The 20,350-nt window shown below is 45.4% G+C and overlaps 2 protein-coding genes across 2 annotated transcripts; both read left to right on the forward strand.

Moving 5' to 3' along the window:
* Window positions 1–4,242: 4,242 nt before the first annotated feature.
* Window positions 4,243–5,199, forward strand: LOC142004844 (olfactory receptor 6F1-like). The gene has a single exon (XM_074982524.1). The coding sequence runs from the start codon at window positions 4,243–4,245 to the stop codon at window positions 5,197–5,199; it is 957 nt and encodes a 318-aa protein (XP_074838625.1).
* Window positions 5,200–13,436: 8,237 nt separating this feature from the next.
* On the forward strand, window positions 13,437–14,393 carry LOC142004845 (olfactory receptor 6F1-like). The gene has a single exon (XM_074982526.1). It carries the CDS (start codon window positions 13,437–13,439, stop codon window positions 14,391–14,393), a length of 957 nt encoding a protein of 318 aa, XP_074838627.1.
* The last annotated feature ends 5,957 nt before the right edge of the window (window positions 14,394–20,350 follow it).

Raw genomic sequence — 20,350 nt, forward strand, 5'->3', positions numbered from 1 at the left:
GGAAGGGACCTTGAGAGGTCATCAGGACCAGTTCCCTGCACTCACAAGAGGACCTATCACCATTCCTGAATGCTATTTTTTTAAATCTAACCTGCCCCTGGCTCATGAACAGCCCCCTGAAGGATTACATTCACAGCCCTGGTTTTACAAAGTCAATGCTCTAACCATTGAGCTGTCACTTTGGCAGCTCATTTCTATTTGGGAACGCTGAGCTTTCTTTGAGACTTTGTCCACTCGCATGGCTTTGAGGGGCCATAAAGTCAAAAATTTTGATTCTTCTCTTCCACATCTTAAATTATTTGGGGAAGTACCTACTGCTTTGGGGTTTAGTTGTACCTCTCTTAGATGCATGTGCAGATTGGATGGATATTTTCAAACATGCCTTGAGGAATGTAGGTGCCCAAATCTAATTAATTTAAACAGAAGTTGGGCATCTAACTCTGTTAGTCTCCTTTGGAAATCTAAGACTTTATCTCTGTAAGAGAAAGTAATATCAGATGACTAATTCCAGTAATTATTTTATCGCTTATCCTCATTTGATTCTCAAATGTAATTAAGTTCCTTTTCCCTTTCCTTAGACTCCTGAATCCTATCATATTCTGTTGACGTTCTGTACTTAGGTTCTTGCAAAATTCCCACCATGATCCTACTGGCTTAACTTTAAACACCTAAAAGCCTTTAAACAATTTGACTGTTTATACTCCTGTATCTTACAAACCTTATTAAGCTGCCCAAATCTTGATGCAGTTGCCTAATTTGAGCCAGGCACCTAAGGCAAAAATTTTAGTGGCATGTAGGTCCCTAGTGAGACTATGAAAATTCATAGACACCTAACACTCACCAATATGAATGGATTTTCCATTCCTAGGTTCTCTTTGAGAATTACATGGGGGATAGAAATACCTTTAATAATCTGGCCTTTTGTCTTTCATAAACAGAAACTTTGAGGTGCACAGAACTTAATTCCACAATCATCAATCAGCAAGTCAGTGGAGACCCAGAACCGAATTCTCACTACTTGTCTTTAACTGCAGCCACTGTTCTTACTCGCCCAGGGTTCACACATTGTACAGAAGACCATAAAATTCTGCTGAGATCGAATCCCAAGGGACATTCTGACGAATATAAATGATGCTTATTTGTATGAGTTGTTGCATTGCCGTAAGACATAAAAGCAGGTAAGGTGAAATGCACCAGGCTGAGGATGAAATGGTAGCTGAATGGGATTGCAATTGATGTAGAAATTGGAAACTTTAAATGTTTGATTTATAGATAGAGTAAAAATACAGCCTCCTCATTTGCAATGCATTTTTCCTCAGAATCCAAGAAGCCCCATGCTAAGATATTGTGTGAATGTGGGAGCGGGATGGGGACGATTTCTGTTCTGACTAGCTCTGTCAATAAAACCTGATAAACTATTTCCATCTGCATGTGTATGAGACAGAGAGAGAGAGAGACCCAGAAGTGTTATTCAAAACACCCATATTAATAAAGGTGTTCTCTACTTTGTGATATGATCTACTGGGCTACTGGAACATATCTGGTGAGAAGGAAAAGCTTTCCCACTGTGAGGAATTGGTACAGTTGTAACCCAGTTCCACCAGTTTCTCTTTCCCTTGGCTTTCCCCCCCTCCCTCTTTTTGTCCTTAACTTTTCAACTTTGCAATGCTTTTCAGAAAACAAAACAATTCCCTGTGAGTCAGCTCTGGGGATATTGTTGCAGCTGAAATGTACTGAGTAGCACAGGCAGGCTGAGGTTTCCATAGCCAAGACCACTACACAAATGTCCACTCCTCAATCATTTTCATGGAAATTGGAACATCCAAAATCTAGATTGTTTCATAGGTTGCAAGCTCTGCCCTTGAAGATTGCTTAATAATGAGTACAATGTCTTCATCACACCCTCCTGTTTGGGACTCCTTTGATGACTGACCAGCCCAGCTCTGGAACTACAGGTGTTCTCACACAAGGGGCAGGTGTTGGTAGCTGTTGGAGCATTATGGGGCAGATTTTGCTGCTCTGTTCTTCTTCTCTAACTCTTCTCTTATGTACTACAGAGGAACGTCTCAAACTGTGGCCCCCGCCATGGATTACCATTCTGCACGGGGGATGATGCTGGTCATGGTTCCCTCAAATGCCAATACTGACACTGCACTTTTTTCATTTGTGCCTTCATCATATCTTTATAACTTTTCCTCTGGCCCCCAACGAACCTCTGTTCTTCCTACAACTTGGAAAACAGAAATACATATTAGGCACATAGACATTGTGAAAAAAAAAACAGTAGGCATGTAAAAGTCCAATAAAGGTAGCTTTTGAAATCTTAGTTATAGCGTAGTCTGGTAGATTGGAAGGAAGGAAATGGAGACAATCCTAACTTCATTAACGACTTCCAGAGCGCAATTCAGGAAACCTTCTCTGTCTGAGTTTCCCCATCTCTAAATAAAGGAAAGAATGTAATTCAGCCATTTTCCGAAAGTTGTTGGAGATATGAAACGGTAAAATCAACATAAGCTTCTTCCCAAGCCTACTAGAGTGAATGGAGGGTTGACCACTGACTTCCCCGGTTGCTGAATCAGGCCCTCCCTAAGCATGGAGATTAGGGTGCTAGAAATCAGGAGCTGTTAGTCTATGTGCTGTGTTTTGCCTCCATCTTCCATTGCATCCCTAACAAGATTTTCACTCGTAATTTAGCCATGTCTAAGGGATGATAGATAATGGCTAATTATTTACTCCATGGGGGTGCTGGGCCCCTTCTCAACTCCACAGAGGTACTGGCTACGCAGGGGGACTTTCAACCCATTACAGAATGGCATAGCTCATGAGTGCACAGTTCTTGGAAGACGTAAAGAGGCGAACAAGTCAACAGTCTTTTTATCTTTGCCAGACTAGTCTCAGTGAGGAGAAGGAATCACGCAGCTTCAGCCTACCGAATAACACATATTTTATCTGCTTCAGATACCTTCCAAAATCCCTCTGCAATGTGACAGCCAGTCATTCATCCTCCAGTCCAAAGTGTTTTCTCTATTTCAGCCGAGTGAAGGACGTCGCCCACCCATGAGAAACTGCAGACATAAGTTCTGGTTTGTAATGGCTTATTTTCTTATGTAGAAATGGTGATCTTGAGCTTCTTCCTTAGAGGCTTTCAGATCTATCGAGGAAAAACATAGCACTAAAACTGGGGATTGTAAGGACTGAGTATTCCCAAGGAAGCACATCTTGTATTCAATCTGTATGAAATTCTTAGTCTATGCTCACTTACGTGTTCTTATGTCATGAATAATCTAGGCAAAATTTTACATTTATTTATAACACTTTGGATGCATAATTTCAAGAAGATAAGATTCACAACATTACTTTCCCTTTGGATTCATTTAAATGTTAATTGTTTCCCTAAATAAGAAGGTGAGAGAGACTGTCAGATGAATTTTAGTGGACTCCAGGACTGGAAAATTGATTGCATGAAAACAATTGACAAACAAATTGTGAACAGGGGAGATGATAACCTGGAAAATAAATCCCCGTAAATCAATACGTCAAATATGTTATATTAGTCATTTACTGTGCTGTTTGTATCAAATGCAACCAAATCGGCTAAATTCCTGGAATTTCACTCTGTTAAGTTCTCAAGCAATGTTTTTCTTTCCTGGCCTATGTGTAATTTTAAGTGTTATCAATGATTGTAAATTTTCATCCATTTTTGTGTGCCTAGTGAAATGGCATTTCATAGCATTTATTAACACCAGATGGGGCTCCTTTTTGAAAGGACCTTGGCAACTTCGAAATCCCCTTATTCCAAAGAGCAGATAGGAATTTGTATGGCCATTTCGAAGTTTTGGGCTAGTGTAAATGTAGTCATCCGGTCGTGTCTCAGCTGGATGAAAATTGGAATGGAAATTGACAAAAATGATAACTTTGGAAATCAGTAGCTCCAAGTGGCTCGCATACAAGAGTATTAAAAATGCTAGCTCAGAAACTCATTGGCCAGCAATGATTGTCTTAAGCCTTGGAATATGGTGTACTACCATTAACCCTTAAGAAAACACATATGCCAATATTTTAAAGGTGCAATAAATTCATAGGCCTGTTAGACTGATATGGAACCCATGCAAGATATTGGAGTAGCTAGTAAAGAACTCAGTTAACAATGCAATATAATCAAAGTAATTAAACCTGAGTTGAGAGTAAATTGATGCTGTGAAATTAAGCATCCCTGAGTGATGATCTTTTGTGCCTTGACAGATGGAGACTGTGACTGGAAGAGAGAAGGAAAACCAGTCCAGCATAAAGGAGTTTCTCCTCCTAGGATTTCCTGGCAATCAGGATGTGCAGATCTCTCTGTGCGTGGTATTTACCGTTACGTACATCCTGACGGTAACAGGAAATATTACCATCATAGCCCTGGTTGGGAGCCACTCTCACCTCCAAACGCCCATGTACTTTTTCCTTTCCAACCTGTCCTTCTTAGAAGTCTGGTACACCACAGCCTGTGTCCCCAAAGCCATTGCCATTTTCCTGGGGAAAAGCAGAACCATCCCCTTTGCTAGCTGCATCCTGCAGATGTATTTTATTTTCTCCTTGGGCTGCACAGAATTTTTCCTCTTGACAGTCATGGCCTATGACCGCTACCTGGCCATTTGCTACCCATTGCACTACAGCACAATTATGAACAACACTAAGTCTTCACTCTTGGCTCTTGTATGCTGGGTAGCTGGGTTCCTGGTTATTTCTGTCCCAGCTTCAATTATAGGCAGCTTGTCCTTCTGTGAGTCTTACGTCATCAATCATTTCTACTGCGGTATAGATTCCTTAATCGTTCTCTCCTGCTCAGATACCTTGGTGCTTCAGTGGGTAGCTTTCATCATAGCAATCATAGTCATCCTACTCTCATTTCTGATAACCCTGGTCTCTTACATTTGCATCATCTCCACCATAGTGAAGATCCCATCAGCGCAAGGCTCGCAAAAGGCTTTTTCCACATGCTCTGCCCATTTCACCATGGTGATTATGTGGTATGGCTCCCACATCTTCCTGTATGTCAAATATTCCAAGGAGAATGCCCTGGAAATCAACAAGATTGTCAACACTTTGAACATTATTATAACTCCACTGTTAAACCCTTTTATTTACACTCTGAGAAATAAAGAGGTGAAGGAGGCTTTATGGAAGGTATTGAAGGGGACAGGAAGTTGGTTTTAAAAGTCTCCAGACTTACTGGGTTTGACTATCAGCTGGTGCTGATGTTCAAGAAAACCTTCCTAATTGTCGGGTTGGGTACACACCGGAATGAATTGCGAAGGGATGTTGTGGACTGTCCATCATTGACTATATTCAGCAGCAGGTTATATAGACACCAATCTGCTCATGCTCTCTTTCATGAGGCCCTATGTCTGCCTCCTCAACCCCATGCAGGATCTCTTCAACAGCTGTCTCACCCGAGCACACAAGCAGGCAGAGTGTGACTTCGACCATCTGAAGGCCTGGTGTAGGTATCTCCTACCTCACCCACCTCGGTGTGTTGGAGCACAAAGTCCCTAAAGTTGTGAAAATGTGCTGTGCCATCCACAATGGTGTAGAGAGCAAGGGTGAGGCTGTTGTGTCAGGGTGGGGGACCAACACTGGCCACGGCTACGACAAGCCAAGCATGGCTCCTATCTGCCAAGCCCGCAGTGATGGAATGTGGTTTCGGGAGGCCATATGGAGAGTTTCTTTAAAGGACCCAAAGGACCACCCCTCCAGGAGCCCCCAGCAGGCCCTGGGGCCATAGATCTACCATCCTCTTATCACCCAAACATCCCTACCTGACCACCCCACAATGATGAGGGACACGGAGGTTGTGAAGAAATGCTTTATTTTTACAGGTCAAAACTTGTTGAAATTAAAACTTCTGCAAAAAAACCTATGTGGATTTGATAGACCTTGATTTCAGCAAGGCTTTTGAGACAGTCTTCCACAACATTCTTGTGCATAAGTTAAGGAAATATGTATTGGATCCTTAGACTATAAGAAGGATAGAAAGCTGGCTTGATGGTCAGGCCCAATGGGAAGCGGTCAATAGCTCAATGTCTGGATGGAGGTTTTTTTTCAAGCAGTGTGCCGCAAGGCTCAGTTCTGGGGCCGGTGTTATACAACATCTTTATTAATGACCTGGATGAGGGACTGGATTGCACCCTCAGCAAGTACGCGGATGAAACAAAAGTAGGGGGAGAGGTAGATACATTGGAGGGTAGAGAGGGAATCCAGAGGGACCTGGATAAATTGGAGGACTAGGCCAAAAGAAATCTGATGCGGTTCAATAAAGAGAAGTTTAGAGTCCTGCACCTGGGGTGGAAGAATCCCAAACCTTGTTGCAGGCTGGGGACTGACTGGCTCAGCAGCAGTACGATGGAAAGAGACTTAGGGGTTCTGGTGGATGAAAGGCTGGATATGAGTAAACAGTGTGCCCTTGTAACCAAGAGGGCTAACGGCATATTAGGGTGCATTAGGAGGTGCATTTCGAGCAGATCTAGAGAAGCAGTTATTCCTCTTTATTTGGCACTGGTGAGGCCACATCTGGAATATTGTGTCCTGTTTTGGGCCCCCCAGTATAAAAAGGATGTGGATTTGCTGGAGCAGGTTCAGAGAAGGGCAATAAAAATGATTAAGGGTCTAGAGCACAAGACCTATGAGGAGAGGCTGAGGGATCTGGGCTTGTTTAGTTTACAGAAGAGAAGACTTAGAGGTGATTTAATAGCAGCCTTCAACTTCCTGAAGGGGAGCTCTAAAAAGGAGGGTGAGAAACTGTCCTCAGTGGTGTCAGATGGCAGAACAAGGAGTAATGGTCAGAAATTGAAGAGGGAAAGTTGTAGGTTATACATTAGGGAAAACTACTTCACCACGTGGGTGGTGAAGCATTGGAATGCGTTGCATAGCGAGGTGGTGGATTCTCCATCCCTTGAAGTTTTTAAGTCCTGGCTGGACTAGGTCCTGGCTGGGATGACTTACTTGGGGTTGAGCCTGCTTGAAGCAGGGGGCTGGACTAGATGACCTCCTGAGGTCCTTTCCAGCCCTGTTATTCTGTTATTCTGTGATACATTGTTGAATAATTGGAAAGTATATAAGTGATGGGGCTTGGGACAGGGGGTGGTGTGACATTAGTCCAGGGAGGGCTGGTGGTCCACGACTCCCTCTCGGTGAGCGTCACTCTGCTCATTGCTAGCCATGGGGTCCTCTCCCATTGTGGGTGTGGGGTCTTCATCAGGGTTTGGATTGGGTCTGGAGCATGGGGGAGTACAGGTGTGGGAGTGGTTCAGCAGGTTTGGGCTTAGTGGCAGGAGTGTGGGAGTCAGGGTTGGCAGGGAGTCTGTTATGTTGGGGGGTGCAGTGGAGACTGGCTTGGTGGGGCTGACCATGGTCATAAGCTAGCAGGCAAAATCATGAATGCCAGAGGGACCTTAGGCAGGGTCAGGGCTGTGGGGGCCGTGAGTCAGTGGCGGGGGGAGCAGGTGGCTGGACTGACTGGTTCAGCAGGATGCTTGTGATGGTGTCATGGTGAGACGTTCTTTCAGCCCATGCCCAAGTCTGCCATGACTTCTCATCCTGGTCCACCTGCAGCTGCCACTGCAGGAGCTCATTCTGTCACCCGCAGGGGCTTCGTAGGTCCACTTGACATTGTTCTCAGGGAGATGATGGGTCCTGCAGAGGCGGGACTGCCCTAGCAGTGGTGGTGGTGGGCCAGCCCTCTCTTCCACTGTTCCTGTACTGTGAGGCTTGAGCACCTGGAGAGGGCCGGCCGGCCTCGCTGGTGTGGTGGGGCTTGCCCAGCCCTCAGACGGTGCAGCTGTAAGGATGAAGGGAAGAGGGAGAGACAGTAAGTCATTCCCACATCGCACCAACATATCCCTATTCCCCCGACCCTCCAGTGGGCAGTGGCCTCCACCCCTGGGCTGAGGGATGGGGATGTCCTGGGAGTGCATGCATGTGTGTCCTGCATGGCGGTCCCTGCTGTGCCAGAGGATCATGGTACAATGCTGTAACCCCTCCCATCCATTATGCCAGCTGCCCAAGGGGATTCCAGGCACTGAGGGGTCCTCACATGGGTGGTGCATGCAGGTGGGTGGTGGGCACAATCTGGGCTCCCCCCTACCCACATGGCACTAGCAGCACCATCTATGGGAGCTGGTGCTGAGTGTTGCCTGAAGTTAGGCCAGTAAGGCAAGAGCCGCGGGCTTCTGTGGTGTGTCTGGGGTGGGGCCAGTGGCCGTGTGTCTCACCCACTTCCAGCCAAGGCAGAGATGGCCACCCTTCCCCCAATGCTTGGGTGTGTGGTATTCAGAGTACTTACTGGAAGGTCCCTCAAAGAGAACAGGGGATGCCCTGATGGACATTACGTGGCTGGAAGATGTTGAGGCCCCTGTGATGAGCACGGTTCCATCATTCTGCTCGGTGTCCGATGGCGGCTCTGCCTCCATCTCCGGCTGTGTCGAAGTCCCAGGCTGCTCCTCCTCTGCCTCTGTCTCTGACTTTGTCAAGGGTGCCTGGGGGAGGAGTCCCCCAGCCATGTCCAGAGGGGTGCTTAGGTGTGTGGGGAGCTTTCAGTGCCCCTGAGGAGGCTGTGCAGTTCTTTGTAAAAAAGGGCGGGTGGAGGTTCTTGCCCATGACTTCCTTGCCACGTTCCTGGCCTGAGTGTAGCCCTGGTGCAGCTCTTTAACTTTTGCCTAGACCCACTCCAGGGTCCGGACAGGGTGGCTTTGTGCCACCAAGCCTGTTGTGAGCCAGGCATGGGTTGGAACATTCTCATCTTGGCTGTGTGGTCCAGGAGCAGACACTCACATCCCAGTCAGAGGAAGTCTTGGAGCTTGGGCTCTGTCCAAGAGGGGCCTGCCATTTTGTGGGATGGGGTCAGGAGCTCATCCTGCAGCTCTCTAGAGGGCCTCTGAAGGTTTACAGCACTGCTGGCTGTTGGTTATCTTGGACTCTGGCAGTAAGGGTATGGCCGTGGAAGGGCTGGGGTTTTGCCTGTGCTCCGGACATGCTTTGAGCTTCCTGCCATGGGGTTTCTGGAGCTCTCTGCACCATGAAAAGGGCCCAGAGGCAGAGACCATGGAGCTGTGCCCTCGGTGTCCAGGGCGTCTACGAGCTCCATCTGGCTAGCGACATGGAGAAAGGCTGTTTTGCCAAAAGGGCCCCCGGAGTGTCGACACACCTTTCTTTATTTTCAAAAGAATATGTCAGAAAAGGCACTCCTCCTCATCTGGGGGAGGCAGAGGGCCACAGGGTAAAGTACCACATTCTAACAATTTACTGTTGCAAGAACATATTTTAGGCATCGAAGTTTTTTGTTGACAAGCCTCAGTTTTGTTGAAAAACTCTGTAGTGTAGACATAGTCTTTTAGTGTTGACTGGAGGTACATTTTCCAAAAGCACCAAGCATTTTAGGACCAGGCTTTCAAATGTAATTGAGCAACCAAGGGTCCTGTGGCACCTGAGAGACTAACAGAAAAGTTTAGAGCATGAGCTTTCGTGAGGTAACCCACTTATTCAGAAGAAGTGAGTTAAATCACGAAAGCTCATGCTCTAAACTTTCTGTTAGTCTCTCGGGTGCCACAGGACCCTTCGTTGCTGCTACAGATCCAGACTAACAGGGATACCCCTCTGATACTTGAAATATAATTGAGTGGCTTATTTAATTTTCCTGTCCTTTGACACCTGCATCATATCGAATTCCATTGGAGTTTGATTCTTAACCAACTTAGAGTCTTGTGATTTCCCATCATGTACCTATTGGCATATATTGAGATATCCAAAAATCCTAAAGGGGTTATGTAAAGTATGTAGACATCTGACACATTGGGTGTGTCTACTCTTGCATTCCTCTTTCAAAAGAGGTGTGTAAATGAGGTAAATTGAAAATGCAAACGAAGTATAAATTTGCACAGTTGGCCCCTCGTTTGTATGTTCTGATTTTGAAAGAGCCTCTTTTGAAAGAAGAAAGCTAGGGTACATGCTATTCTTTTGAAAGTAAACCCCATCTTCGAAAGAATCCTTCTTTCCATTAAATAAAGGGAAGAAGGATTCTTTCAAAGATTGGTTTACTTTTGAAAGAGCAGCATCTACACTGGCTTTCTTCTTTTGAAAGAAGCTCTTTTGAAATTAGAATACACAAATGAGGTGCCAGATATGCAAATTTATACCTCATTTGCATTTTGATTTACTTCATTTGCATACCTCCTTCAAAAGAGGAATGCAAGTGTAGATGCACTCTAACTGTTATAAATGAACTTTTCTATTCCTAGTTTCTCTACAGCTGTGGGGTAAGGGGATAGGAATAAGGGATTTCGAAGTTGCTGGGGTCCTTTCAAAAAGGAACCCCGTTTGGATAAGCCGTGTGGCGGTGAGCCCTGTCAATTTCGAAGTTCCATGGCAACCCACATGCTAATTAAGTGCTGAATATGCATTTCAGCACTTCAGTAGTAAACTTCGAAATGGTCATTTCATGGCCATTTTGAAGTTTTGGGCTGGTGTAGATATAACCTAGTTGTTTAGTTTCCAATTCTAGTTTCTCCTAGTTGCCTAGAGAGGAGGTGGATTCTCTATCCTTAGAGATTTTTAAGTCTCAGCTTGACAGGGTCCTGGCTGGGATGATTTAGTTGGGGTTGATTCTGCTTGAAGCAGGAGGCTGGACTAGATGACCTCCTGAAGTCCATTCCAGCCCTATGAGCTTATAAATCTTTCACAATTACATTGAACATTTAAATAAATGGAGACACTGCAGTGAACAGAACTTAATTACTCAACGATCAGTCAGCAAATCAGTGGACACACAGAATCAAGGTTTCCAAACTCCCATTACTTGCATTTAACCAGTTCTAACTCAGCCAAGGGCGGCACATTGGAGAGAAGCCCATGAAATTCTGCTGAGACCAAATCCCAAGGGAAATTCTGCGGTATATCAATGAGGCTTATTTGTAGGTTTTGTTAAGTTGCTGTACATCAACAAAGCAGGTAAGGGGAAACGTTGAGGATAAAATTTTTACACAGTGGGACTCATTGATATAGACACTGTGCAATAGTTAGAAGAATAGGTTTGGAACTTCGAAATGTTTGATTTATAACTGGAGTCAAAATATCACTCCCATATTTGCAATGCATTTTTCTTCAGAATCCAAGAAGCCCCATGCTAAGATATAGTGAGAATGTGGGAGTGGGATGGGGAAGATTTCTGTTCTGACTAGTTCTGTCAACAAAACCTGATAAACTATTTCCACCTGAGTGTGTGTGAGACAGAGCGAGAGAGAGGGTGAGAGGGAGGGAGGGAGAGAAGTGTAGTTCAAAACACCCATATTAGTAAAGGTGTTCTACACTTTGTGATATGATCTACTGGGCTACTGGACCATATCTGGTTAGAAGAAAAAGCTTTCCCACAGTGAGGAATTGGAACAGCTGTAACCCAGTTCCACCAGTTTCTTTTTCCTTTGGCTTTTGCCCCCTCCCTCTTTTTGTCCTTAATTTTTCAACTTTGCAATGCTTTTCAGAAAACAAAACAATTCCCTGTGAGTCAGCTGTGGGGATATTGTTGCCGCTGAAATGTATTGAGTCGCACAGGTAGGCTGAGGTAGGCAGAAGTTTCCATAGCCTATGAGCACTACACAAATGCCCACTCCTCAATCATTTTTATGAGAATTGAGGTGTCCAAAATCTAGATTGCTTCATAGGTTGCAAGCTCTGCCCTTGAAGATCACTAAAAAATGAGTACAATGTCTTCATCAAACCCTCCTATTTGGGACTCAGTTGGTGGCTGACAAGTCCAGCTCTGGAAGTTCAGGTGTTCTCACACAAGGGGCAGGTGTTGGTAGCTGTTGGAGCGTTGTGGGATAGTTTTTGCAACTGTGTCCTTCTTCTCTGCCTGTCCTCATGTGTGCTACAGAGGGACCTCTCAAATTGAGGTCCTGGCTACACAGGGGGAAATTCAACCCATTATAGAATGGCATAGCTCATGAGCGCACAGTTCTTGGAAGACGTAAAGAGGCGAGCAAGTCAACAGTCTTTTTATCTTTGCCAGACTGCTCTCAGTGAGGAGAAGGAGGATAAGTGTTAAGGTGGAAAGCAGCAAAAAAGTGATGGGAATCAGGCAGCTTCAGCCTACCGAATAACACGTATTTCATCTGCTTCAGATACCTTCAAAAATCGCTCTGCAATGTGACAGCCGGGAGTTCATCCTCCAGTCCAGAGTGTTTTCTTCATTTCAGCCGAGTGAAGGATGTCGCCCACCATGAGAAACTGCAGGCATTAGTTCTGGTTTGTAATGGCTTCTTTTCTTAGGTAGAAATTGTGATCCTGAGCTTCTTCCTTAGAGGCGTTCAGATCTATTGAGGAAAAGGACAGCACTAAAACTGGGGATTGTAAGGACTGAGTATTCCCAAGGAAACATGTCTTGTATTTAATCTCTATGAAATTCTTAGTCTATGCTCACTTACGTGTTCCTATGTCATGAATAGCCAAGGCAAAATTTTATATTTATTTATAAACACTTTGGATGCATAATTTCAAGAAGATAAGATTCACAGCATTTCTTTCCCTTTGTATTTATTTAAATGTTAATTGTTTCCCTAAATAAGAAGGTGAGGGAGACTGTCAGATGAATGGTAGTGGACTCCAGGACTGGAAAATTGATTGCATGAAAACAATTGACAAACAAAGTGTGAACAGGGGAGATGATAACCTGGAAAATAAATCCGCGTAAATCAATACGTCAGATCTGTTATATTAGTCATTTACTATTCTGTTTGTATCAAATGCAACCAAATCGGCTAAATTCCTTTAATTTCACTCTGTTAAGTTCTCAAGCAACTTTTTTCTTTCCTGGCCTATGTGTGATTTTAAGTGTTATCAATGATCGTAAATTTTCATCCATTTTTGTGTGCCTAGTGAAATGGCATTTCATAGCATTTACTAACACCAGACGGGGCTCCTTTTTGAAAGGACCTTGGCAACCTCAAAATCCCCTTATTCCAAAGAGCAGATAGGAATTTGCATGGCCATTTCGAAGTTTTGGGCTAGTGTAAATGTAGTCATCCGGTCGTGTCTCAGCTGGATGAAAATTGGAATGGAAACTCACAAAAATGATAACTTTGGAAATCAGTAGCTCCAAGTAGCTGGCATACAAGAGTATTAAAAATGCTAGCTCAGAAACTCATTGGCCAGCAATGATTGTCTTAAGGCTTGGATTATTGTGTACTACCATTAACCCTTAAGAAAACACATATGCCAATATTTTAAAGGTGCAATAAATTCATAGGCCTATTAGACTGATATGGAACCCATGCAGGATATTGGAGTAGCTAGTAAAGAACTCAGTTAACAATGCAATATAATCAAAGTAATTAAACCTGAGTTGAGAGTAAATTGATGCTGTGAAATTAAGCATCCCTGAGTGATGATCTTTTGTGCCTTGACAGATGGAGACTGTGACTGGAAAAGAGAAGGAAAACCAGTCCAGCATAAAGGAGTTTCTCCTCCTAGGATTTCCTGGCAATCAGGATGTGCAGATCTCTCTGTGTGTGGTATTTACCGTTACGTACATCCTGACGGTAACAGGAAATATTACCATCATAGCCCTGGTTGGGAGCCACTCTCACCTCCAAACGCCCATGTACTTTTTCCTTTCCAACCTGTCCTTCCTAGAAGTCTGGTACACCACAGCCTGTGTCCCTAAAGCCATTGCTATTTTCCTGGGGAAAAGCAGAACCATCCCCTTTGCTAGCTGCATCCTGCAGATGTATTTTATTTCCTCCTTGGGCTGCACAGAATTTTTCCTCTTGACTGTCATGGCCTATGACCGCTACCTGGCCATTTGCTACCCATTGCACTACAGCACAATTATGAACAAAACAAGGTCTGCACAGCTGGCTTTTGCATGCTGGGTGGCTGGTTTCCTGGTTATTTCTGTCCCAGCTTCAATTCTAGTCAGCTTCTCCTTCTGTGAGTCTTACGCCATCAATCATTTCTATTGCGGTATAGATTCCTTAGTGGTTCTCTCCTGCTCAGATACCTTGGTGTTTCAGTGGGTAGTTTTCATCATAGCCATGATTGTAATCCTTGGATCATTTCTGATAACCCTGGTCTCTTACATTTCCATCATTTCCACCATCGTGAAGATCCCATCAGAGCAAGGCCGGCAAAAGGCTTTTTCCACTTGCTCTGCCCATTTCATGGTGGTGATTATGTGGTATGGCTCCAACATCTTCCTGTACGTCAAATATTCCAAGGAGAATGCCCTGGAAATCAACAAGATTGTCAATACTTTGAGCACTATTATAACTCCACTGTTAAACCCTTTTATTTACACTCTGAGAAATAAAGAGGTGAAGGAGGCTTTATGGAACATATTGAAGGGGACAGGAAGTTGGTTTTGAATGTCTCCATACTCATTGGGTTTGACTATCAGCTGGTGCTGATGTTCAAGAAAACCTTCCTAATTTTCGGGTTGGGTAAACACTGGAATAAATTGCTTAGGGATGTTGTGGACTCTCCATCATTGACTATATTCAGCATCAGGTTATATAGACACCTACCTTTTCATGATCTGTTTCATGAGGCCCTATGACAGCCTCCTCGACTCCACGCAGGATCTCTTCAACAACTGTCTCACCCGAGCACACAAGCAGGCAGAGTGTGACTTCGACCATCTGAAGGCCTGGTGCCGGTTATCTCCTCCCTCACTCACCTGGATGTGTTGGAGCACAAAGTCCCTAAAGTTGTGGGGATGTGCTGTGCCATCCACAATGGTGTAGAGAGCAAGGGTGAGGCTGTTGTGTCAGGGTGGGGGACCAATGCTTTCCACGGCTACGACAAGCTAGGCATGGCTCCTATCTGCCAAGCCAGAAGTGATGGAGTGTGGTTTTGGGAGGCCCTATAGAGAGTTTCTTTAAAGAATCACAAGGACCACCCCTCCAGGAGCCCCCAGCAGGCTCTGGGGCCATAGATCTACCATCCTCTTATCACCCAAACATCCCTACCTGACCACCCCACAATGATGAGGGACATGGAGGTTGTGAAGAAATGGTTTATTTTAACAGGTCAAAACTTGTTGAAATTAAAACTTCTGCAAAAAAACCTAAGTACATTGTCGAATGATAAGAAAGTATATAAGTGATGGGGCTTGGGACAGGGAGTGCGGGGATATTAGTCCAGGGAGGGCTGGTGGTCCAAAACTCCCTCTCGGTGAGTGTCACTCTGATTATTGCCAGACACGGGATCCTCTCCCATTGTGGGTGTGGGGTCTCCATCAGGGTTTGGACTGGGTCAGGAGCATGGGGGAGTACAGGTGTGAGAAGGGTTCAGCAGGTATGGGTTCAGTGGTCCGAGTGTGGGAGTCAGAGTTGGCAGGGACTGCATTATGTTGGGGGTTGCAGTGGAGACTGGCTTGGTGGGGCTAACCACAGTCATAAGGAAGCAGGCAAAATCCATGAATGCCAGAGGGACCTTAGGCAGGGTGAGGGGGGAGTGGCGGGGGGAGTCAGTGGCGGGGGGAGCAAGTGGCTGGACTGACTGGTTCAGCAGGATTCTTGTAATGGTGTCATGGTGAGATGTTATTTCAGCCCATGCCCACGTCTGCCATGACTTCTCATCCTGATCCACCTGCAGCTGCCACTGCAGGAGCTCATTCTGTCACCCGCAGGGAGCTGCGTAGGTCCACTTGGCATTGTTCTCAGGGAGATGATGGGTCCTGCAGAGGTGGGACTGCCCGAGCAGTGGTGCTGGTGGGCCAGCCCTCTCCTCTACTGCCTCTACACTGTGTGTCTCCAGCACCTGGCCTCAGTGGTGTGATGGTGCTTGCCCAGGCCTCGGACGGTGCAGCTGTAGGATGAGGGGAAGAGGGAGAGACAGTAAGTCATTCCCATATTGCACCAACACATCTCTATTCCCCCGACCCTCCTATGGGCAGTGGCCTCCACCCTGGGCTGAGGGATGGGGATATCCTGGGAGTGCATGAATGTGTGTCCTGCATGGCGGTCCCTGCTGTGCCAGAGGATCCTGGTACGTTGCTGTAACCCCTCCCATCCACCATGCCAGCTGCCCAGGGGGATTCCAGTCACTGAGGGGTCCTCACATGGGTGGTGCATGCAGTGGGCACAATCTGGGCTCCCCCCCCCACATGGCACTAGAAGCACTATCTATGGGAGCTGGTGCTGAATGTTGCCTGAAGGTAGGCCAATAAGGCAAGAGCCGCGGGCTTCTGTGGTGTGTCTGGGGTGGGGCCAGTGGCCGTGTGTCTCACCCACTTCCAGCCAAGGCAGAGGTGGCCACCCTTCCCCCACAGCTTGGGTGTGTGGTATTCAGAGTACTTACTGGAGGGTCCCTCAAAGAGATATGGGGATGCCCTGATGGACATTACCTGGCTGGAAGATGTTGAGGCCCCGGTGATGAGCAAGGTTCCATCACTCTGCTTGGTGTCCGATGGTGGCTCTGCCTCCATCTCTGGCTGTGTCGAAGTCCCAGGCTGCTCCTCCTCTGCCTCTGTCTCTGACTTTGTCAAGGGTGCCTGGGGGAGGAGTCCCCCAGCCATGTTCAGAGGGGTGCTTAGGTGTCTGGGGAGCTTTCAGTGACCCTGAGGAGGCTGTGCAGTTCTTTGTGAAAAAGGGCGGGTGGAGGTTCCTGCCCATGACTTCCTTGCCACGTTCCTGGCCTGAGTGTAGCCCTGGTGCAGCTCTTTAACTTTTGCCCAGACCTGCTCCAGGGTCCGGACAGGGTGGCTATGTGCCACCAAGCCTGTTGTGAGCCAGGTATGGGTGGGAGCTTTTCTCATCTTGGCTGTGTGGTCCAGGAGCAGACACTCCCGTCCCAGAGTCAGAGGAAGTCTTGGAGCTTGGGTTCTGTCCAAGAGGGGCCTGGTATTTTGTGGGATGGGGCCAGGAGCCCATCCTGCAGCTCTCTGGAGGGCCTCTGGAGGTTTACAGCACTGCTGGCTGTTGATTATCTTGTACTCTGGCAGTCAGGGTATGGCCATGAGGGTGTGGAGGGGCAGGGGTCTTGCCTGTGCTCCAGACATGCTTTCAGCTTCCTGCCATGGTGTTTCTGGAGCTCTCTGCACCATGAAAATGGCCCAGAGGCAGAGAGCATGGAGCTGTGCGCTCGGTGTCCAGGGCGTCTACGAGCTCCATCTGGCTAGCGACATGGAGTACTGCTCTTTTGACAAAAGGGCCCCCGGAGTGTCGACACACCTTTCTTTGTTTTCAGAAGAATATGTCAGAAAAGGCACTCCTCCTCATCTGGGGGAGGCAGACAGCCACAGGGTAAAGTACCACTTTCTGACAATTTACTGTTGAAAGAACATATTTTAGGCTTGGAAGGTTTTTGTTGACAAACCTGAGTTTTGTTGAAAAACTCTGTAGTGTAGACATAGTCTTTTAGTGTTGACCGGAGGTACATTTTCCAAAAGCACCAAGCATTTTAGGACCAGGTTTTCAAATATAATTGAGAGGCTTATTTAATTTTGCTGTCCTTTGACACCTGCATCATATCGAATTCCATTGGAGTTTGGTTCTTAACCAACTGAGATTCTTGTGATTTCCCAGCATGTACCTATTGGCATAGATTGAGACATGTAAAAACCTAAACGGATTATGTAAAGTATGTAGACGTCTAACACATTGGGGGTCTCTACTCTTGCATTCCTATTTCAAAAGAGGTGTGTAATTGAGGTAAATTGAAAATGCAAACGAGGTATAAATTTGCATAGTTGGCCCCTCGTTTGTGTATTCTGATTTTGAAAGAGCCTCTTTCGAAAGAAGAAAGCCAGTGTAGATGCTATTGTTTTGAAATAAACCCCATCTTCGAAAGAATCCTTCTTTCCATTAAATAAAGGGAAGAAGGATTCTTTCAAAGATTGGTTCAATTTTGAAAGAGCAGCATCTACACTGGCTTTCTTCTTTTGAAAGAAGCTGTTTTGAAATTAGAATACACAAATGCGGTGCCAGATATGCAAATTAATACCTCATTTGCATCTTGATTTACTTCATTTGCATACCTCCTTCAAAAGAGGAATGCAAGTGTAGATGCACTCTAACTGATATAAATGAACTTTTCTATCCTAGTTTCTCTACGGCTGTGGGGTAAGGGGATAGGAATAAGGGATTTCGAAGTTCTGGGGTCCTTTCAAAAAGGAACCCCGTTTGGATAAGCCGCGCGGCGGCGAGCCCTGTCAATTTCGAAGTTCCACGGCAACCCACATGCTAATGAAGTGCTGAATATGCATTTCAGCACTTCATTGGTAAACTTTGAAATGGCCATTTCATGGCCATTTTGAAGTTTTGGGCTGGTGTAGATATAACCTAGTTGTTTAGTTTCCAATTCTAGTTTCTCCTAGTTGCCTAGAGACGTAGTGGATTCTCTATCCTTAGAGATTTTTAAGTCCCAGCTTGACAGGGTCCTCGCTGGCATGATTTAGTTGGGGTTGATTCTGCTTGAAGCAGGGGGCTGGATTAGATGACCTCCTGAAGTCTATTCCAGCCCTATGAGCTTATAAATCTTTCAGAATTACACTGAACGTTTAAATAAATGGAGACACTGCAGTGAACAGAACTTAATTACTCAACGATCAGTCAGCAAATCAGTGGACACACAGAATCAAGGTTTCCAAACTCCCATTCCTTGCATTTAACCAGTTCTAACTCAGCCAAGGGTGGCACATTGGAGAGAAGCCCATGAAATTCTGCTGAGACCAAATCCGAGGGGAAATTCTGCGGTATATCAATGAGGCTTATTTGTAGGTTTTGTTAAGTTGCTGAACATCAACAAAGCAGGTAAGGGGAAACGTTGAGGGTAAAATGATTACACAGTGGGACTCTCATTGCTATAGAAACTGTGCAATAGTTACAAGAATATCTTTGGAACTTCGAACTGTTTGTTTTGTTACTGGACTCAAAATATCACTCCCATGTTTGCAATGCATTTTTCTTCAGAATCCAAGAAGCCCCATGCTAAGATATTGTGAGAATGTGGGAGTGGGATGGGGAAGATTTCTGTTCTGACTAGTTCTGTCAACAAAACCTGATAAACTATTTCCACCTGAGTGTGTATGAGACAGAGAGAGAGAGAGAGAGAGGGAGGGAGGGAGAGAAGTGTAGTTCAAAACACCCATATTAGTAAAGGTGTTCTACACTTTGTGATATGATCTACTGGGCGACTGGACCATATCTGGTTAGAAGAAAAATCTTTCCCACAGTGAGGATTGGAACAGCTGTAACCCAGTTCCACCAGTTTCTTTTTCCCTTGGCTTTTGCCCCCTCCCTCTTTTTGTCCTTAATTTTTCAACTTTGCAATGCTTTTCAGAAAACTAAACAATTCCCTGTGAGTCAGCTGTGGGGATATTGTTGCTGCTGAAATGTATTGAGTCGCACAGGTAGGCTGAGGTAGGCAGAAGTTTCCATAGCCTATGAGCACTACACAAATGCCCACTCCTCAATCATTTTTATGAGAATTGAGGTGTCCAAAATCTAGATTGCTTCATAGGTTGCAAGCTCTGCCCTTGAAGATCACTAAAAAATGAGTACAATGTCTTCATCAAACCCTCCTATTTGGGACTCAGTTGGTGGCTGACAAGTCCAGCTCTGGAAGTTCAGGTGTTCTCACACAAGGGGCAGGTGTTGGTAGCTGTTGGAGCGTTGTGGGATAGTTTTTGCAACTGTGTCCTTCTTCTCTGCCTGTCCTCATGTGTGCTACAGAGGGACCTCTCAAATTGAGGTCCTGGCTACACAGGGGGAAATTCAACCCATTATAGAATGGCATAGCTCATGAGCGCACAGTTCTTGGAAGACGTAAAGAGGCGAGCAAGTCAACAGTCTTTTTATCTTTGCCAGACTGCTCTCAGTGAGGAGAAGGAGGATAAGTGTTAAGGTGGAAAGCAGCAATAAGGTGATGGGAATCAGGCAGCTTCAGCCTACCGAATAACACGTGTTTCATCTGCTTCAGATACCTTCAAAAATCGCTCTGCAATGTGACAGCCGGGAATTCATCCTCCAGTCCAAAGTGTTTTCTTCATTTCAGCCGAGTGAAGGATGTCGCCCACCATGAGAAACTGCAGACCTTAGTTCTGGTTTGTAATGGCTTCTTTTCTTAGGTAGAAATTGTGATCCTGAGCTTCTTCCTTAGAGGCGTTCAGATCTATTGAGGAAAAGGACAGCACTAAAACTGGGGATTGTAAGGACTGAGTATTCCCAAGGAAACATGTCTTGTATTTAATCTCTATGAAATTCTTAGTCTATGCTCACTTACGTGTTCCTATGTCATGAATAGCCAAGGCAAAATTTTATATTTATTTATTAACACTTTGGATGCGTAATTTCAAGAAGATAAGATTCACAGCATTTCT

Source organism: Carettochelys insculpta, chromosome 32 (genome assembly GCF_033958435.1).
Source record: "Carettochelys insculpta isolate YL-2023 chromosome 32, ASM3395843v1, whole genome shotgun sequence".
Classification (NCBI taxonomy): Eukaryota; Metazoa; Chordata; order Testudines; family Carettochelyidae; genus Carettochelys; species Carettochelys insculpta.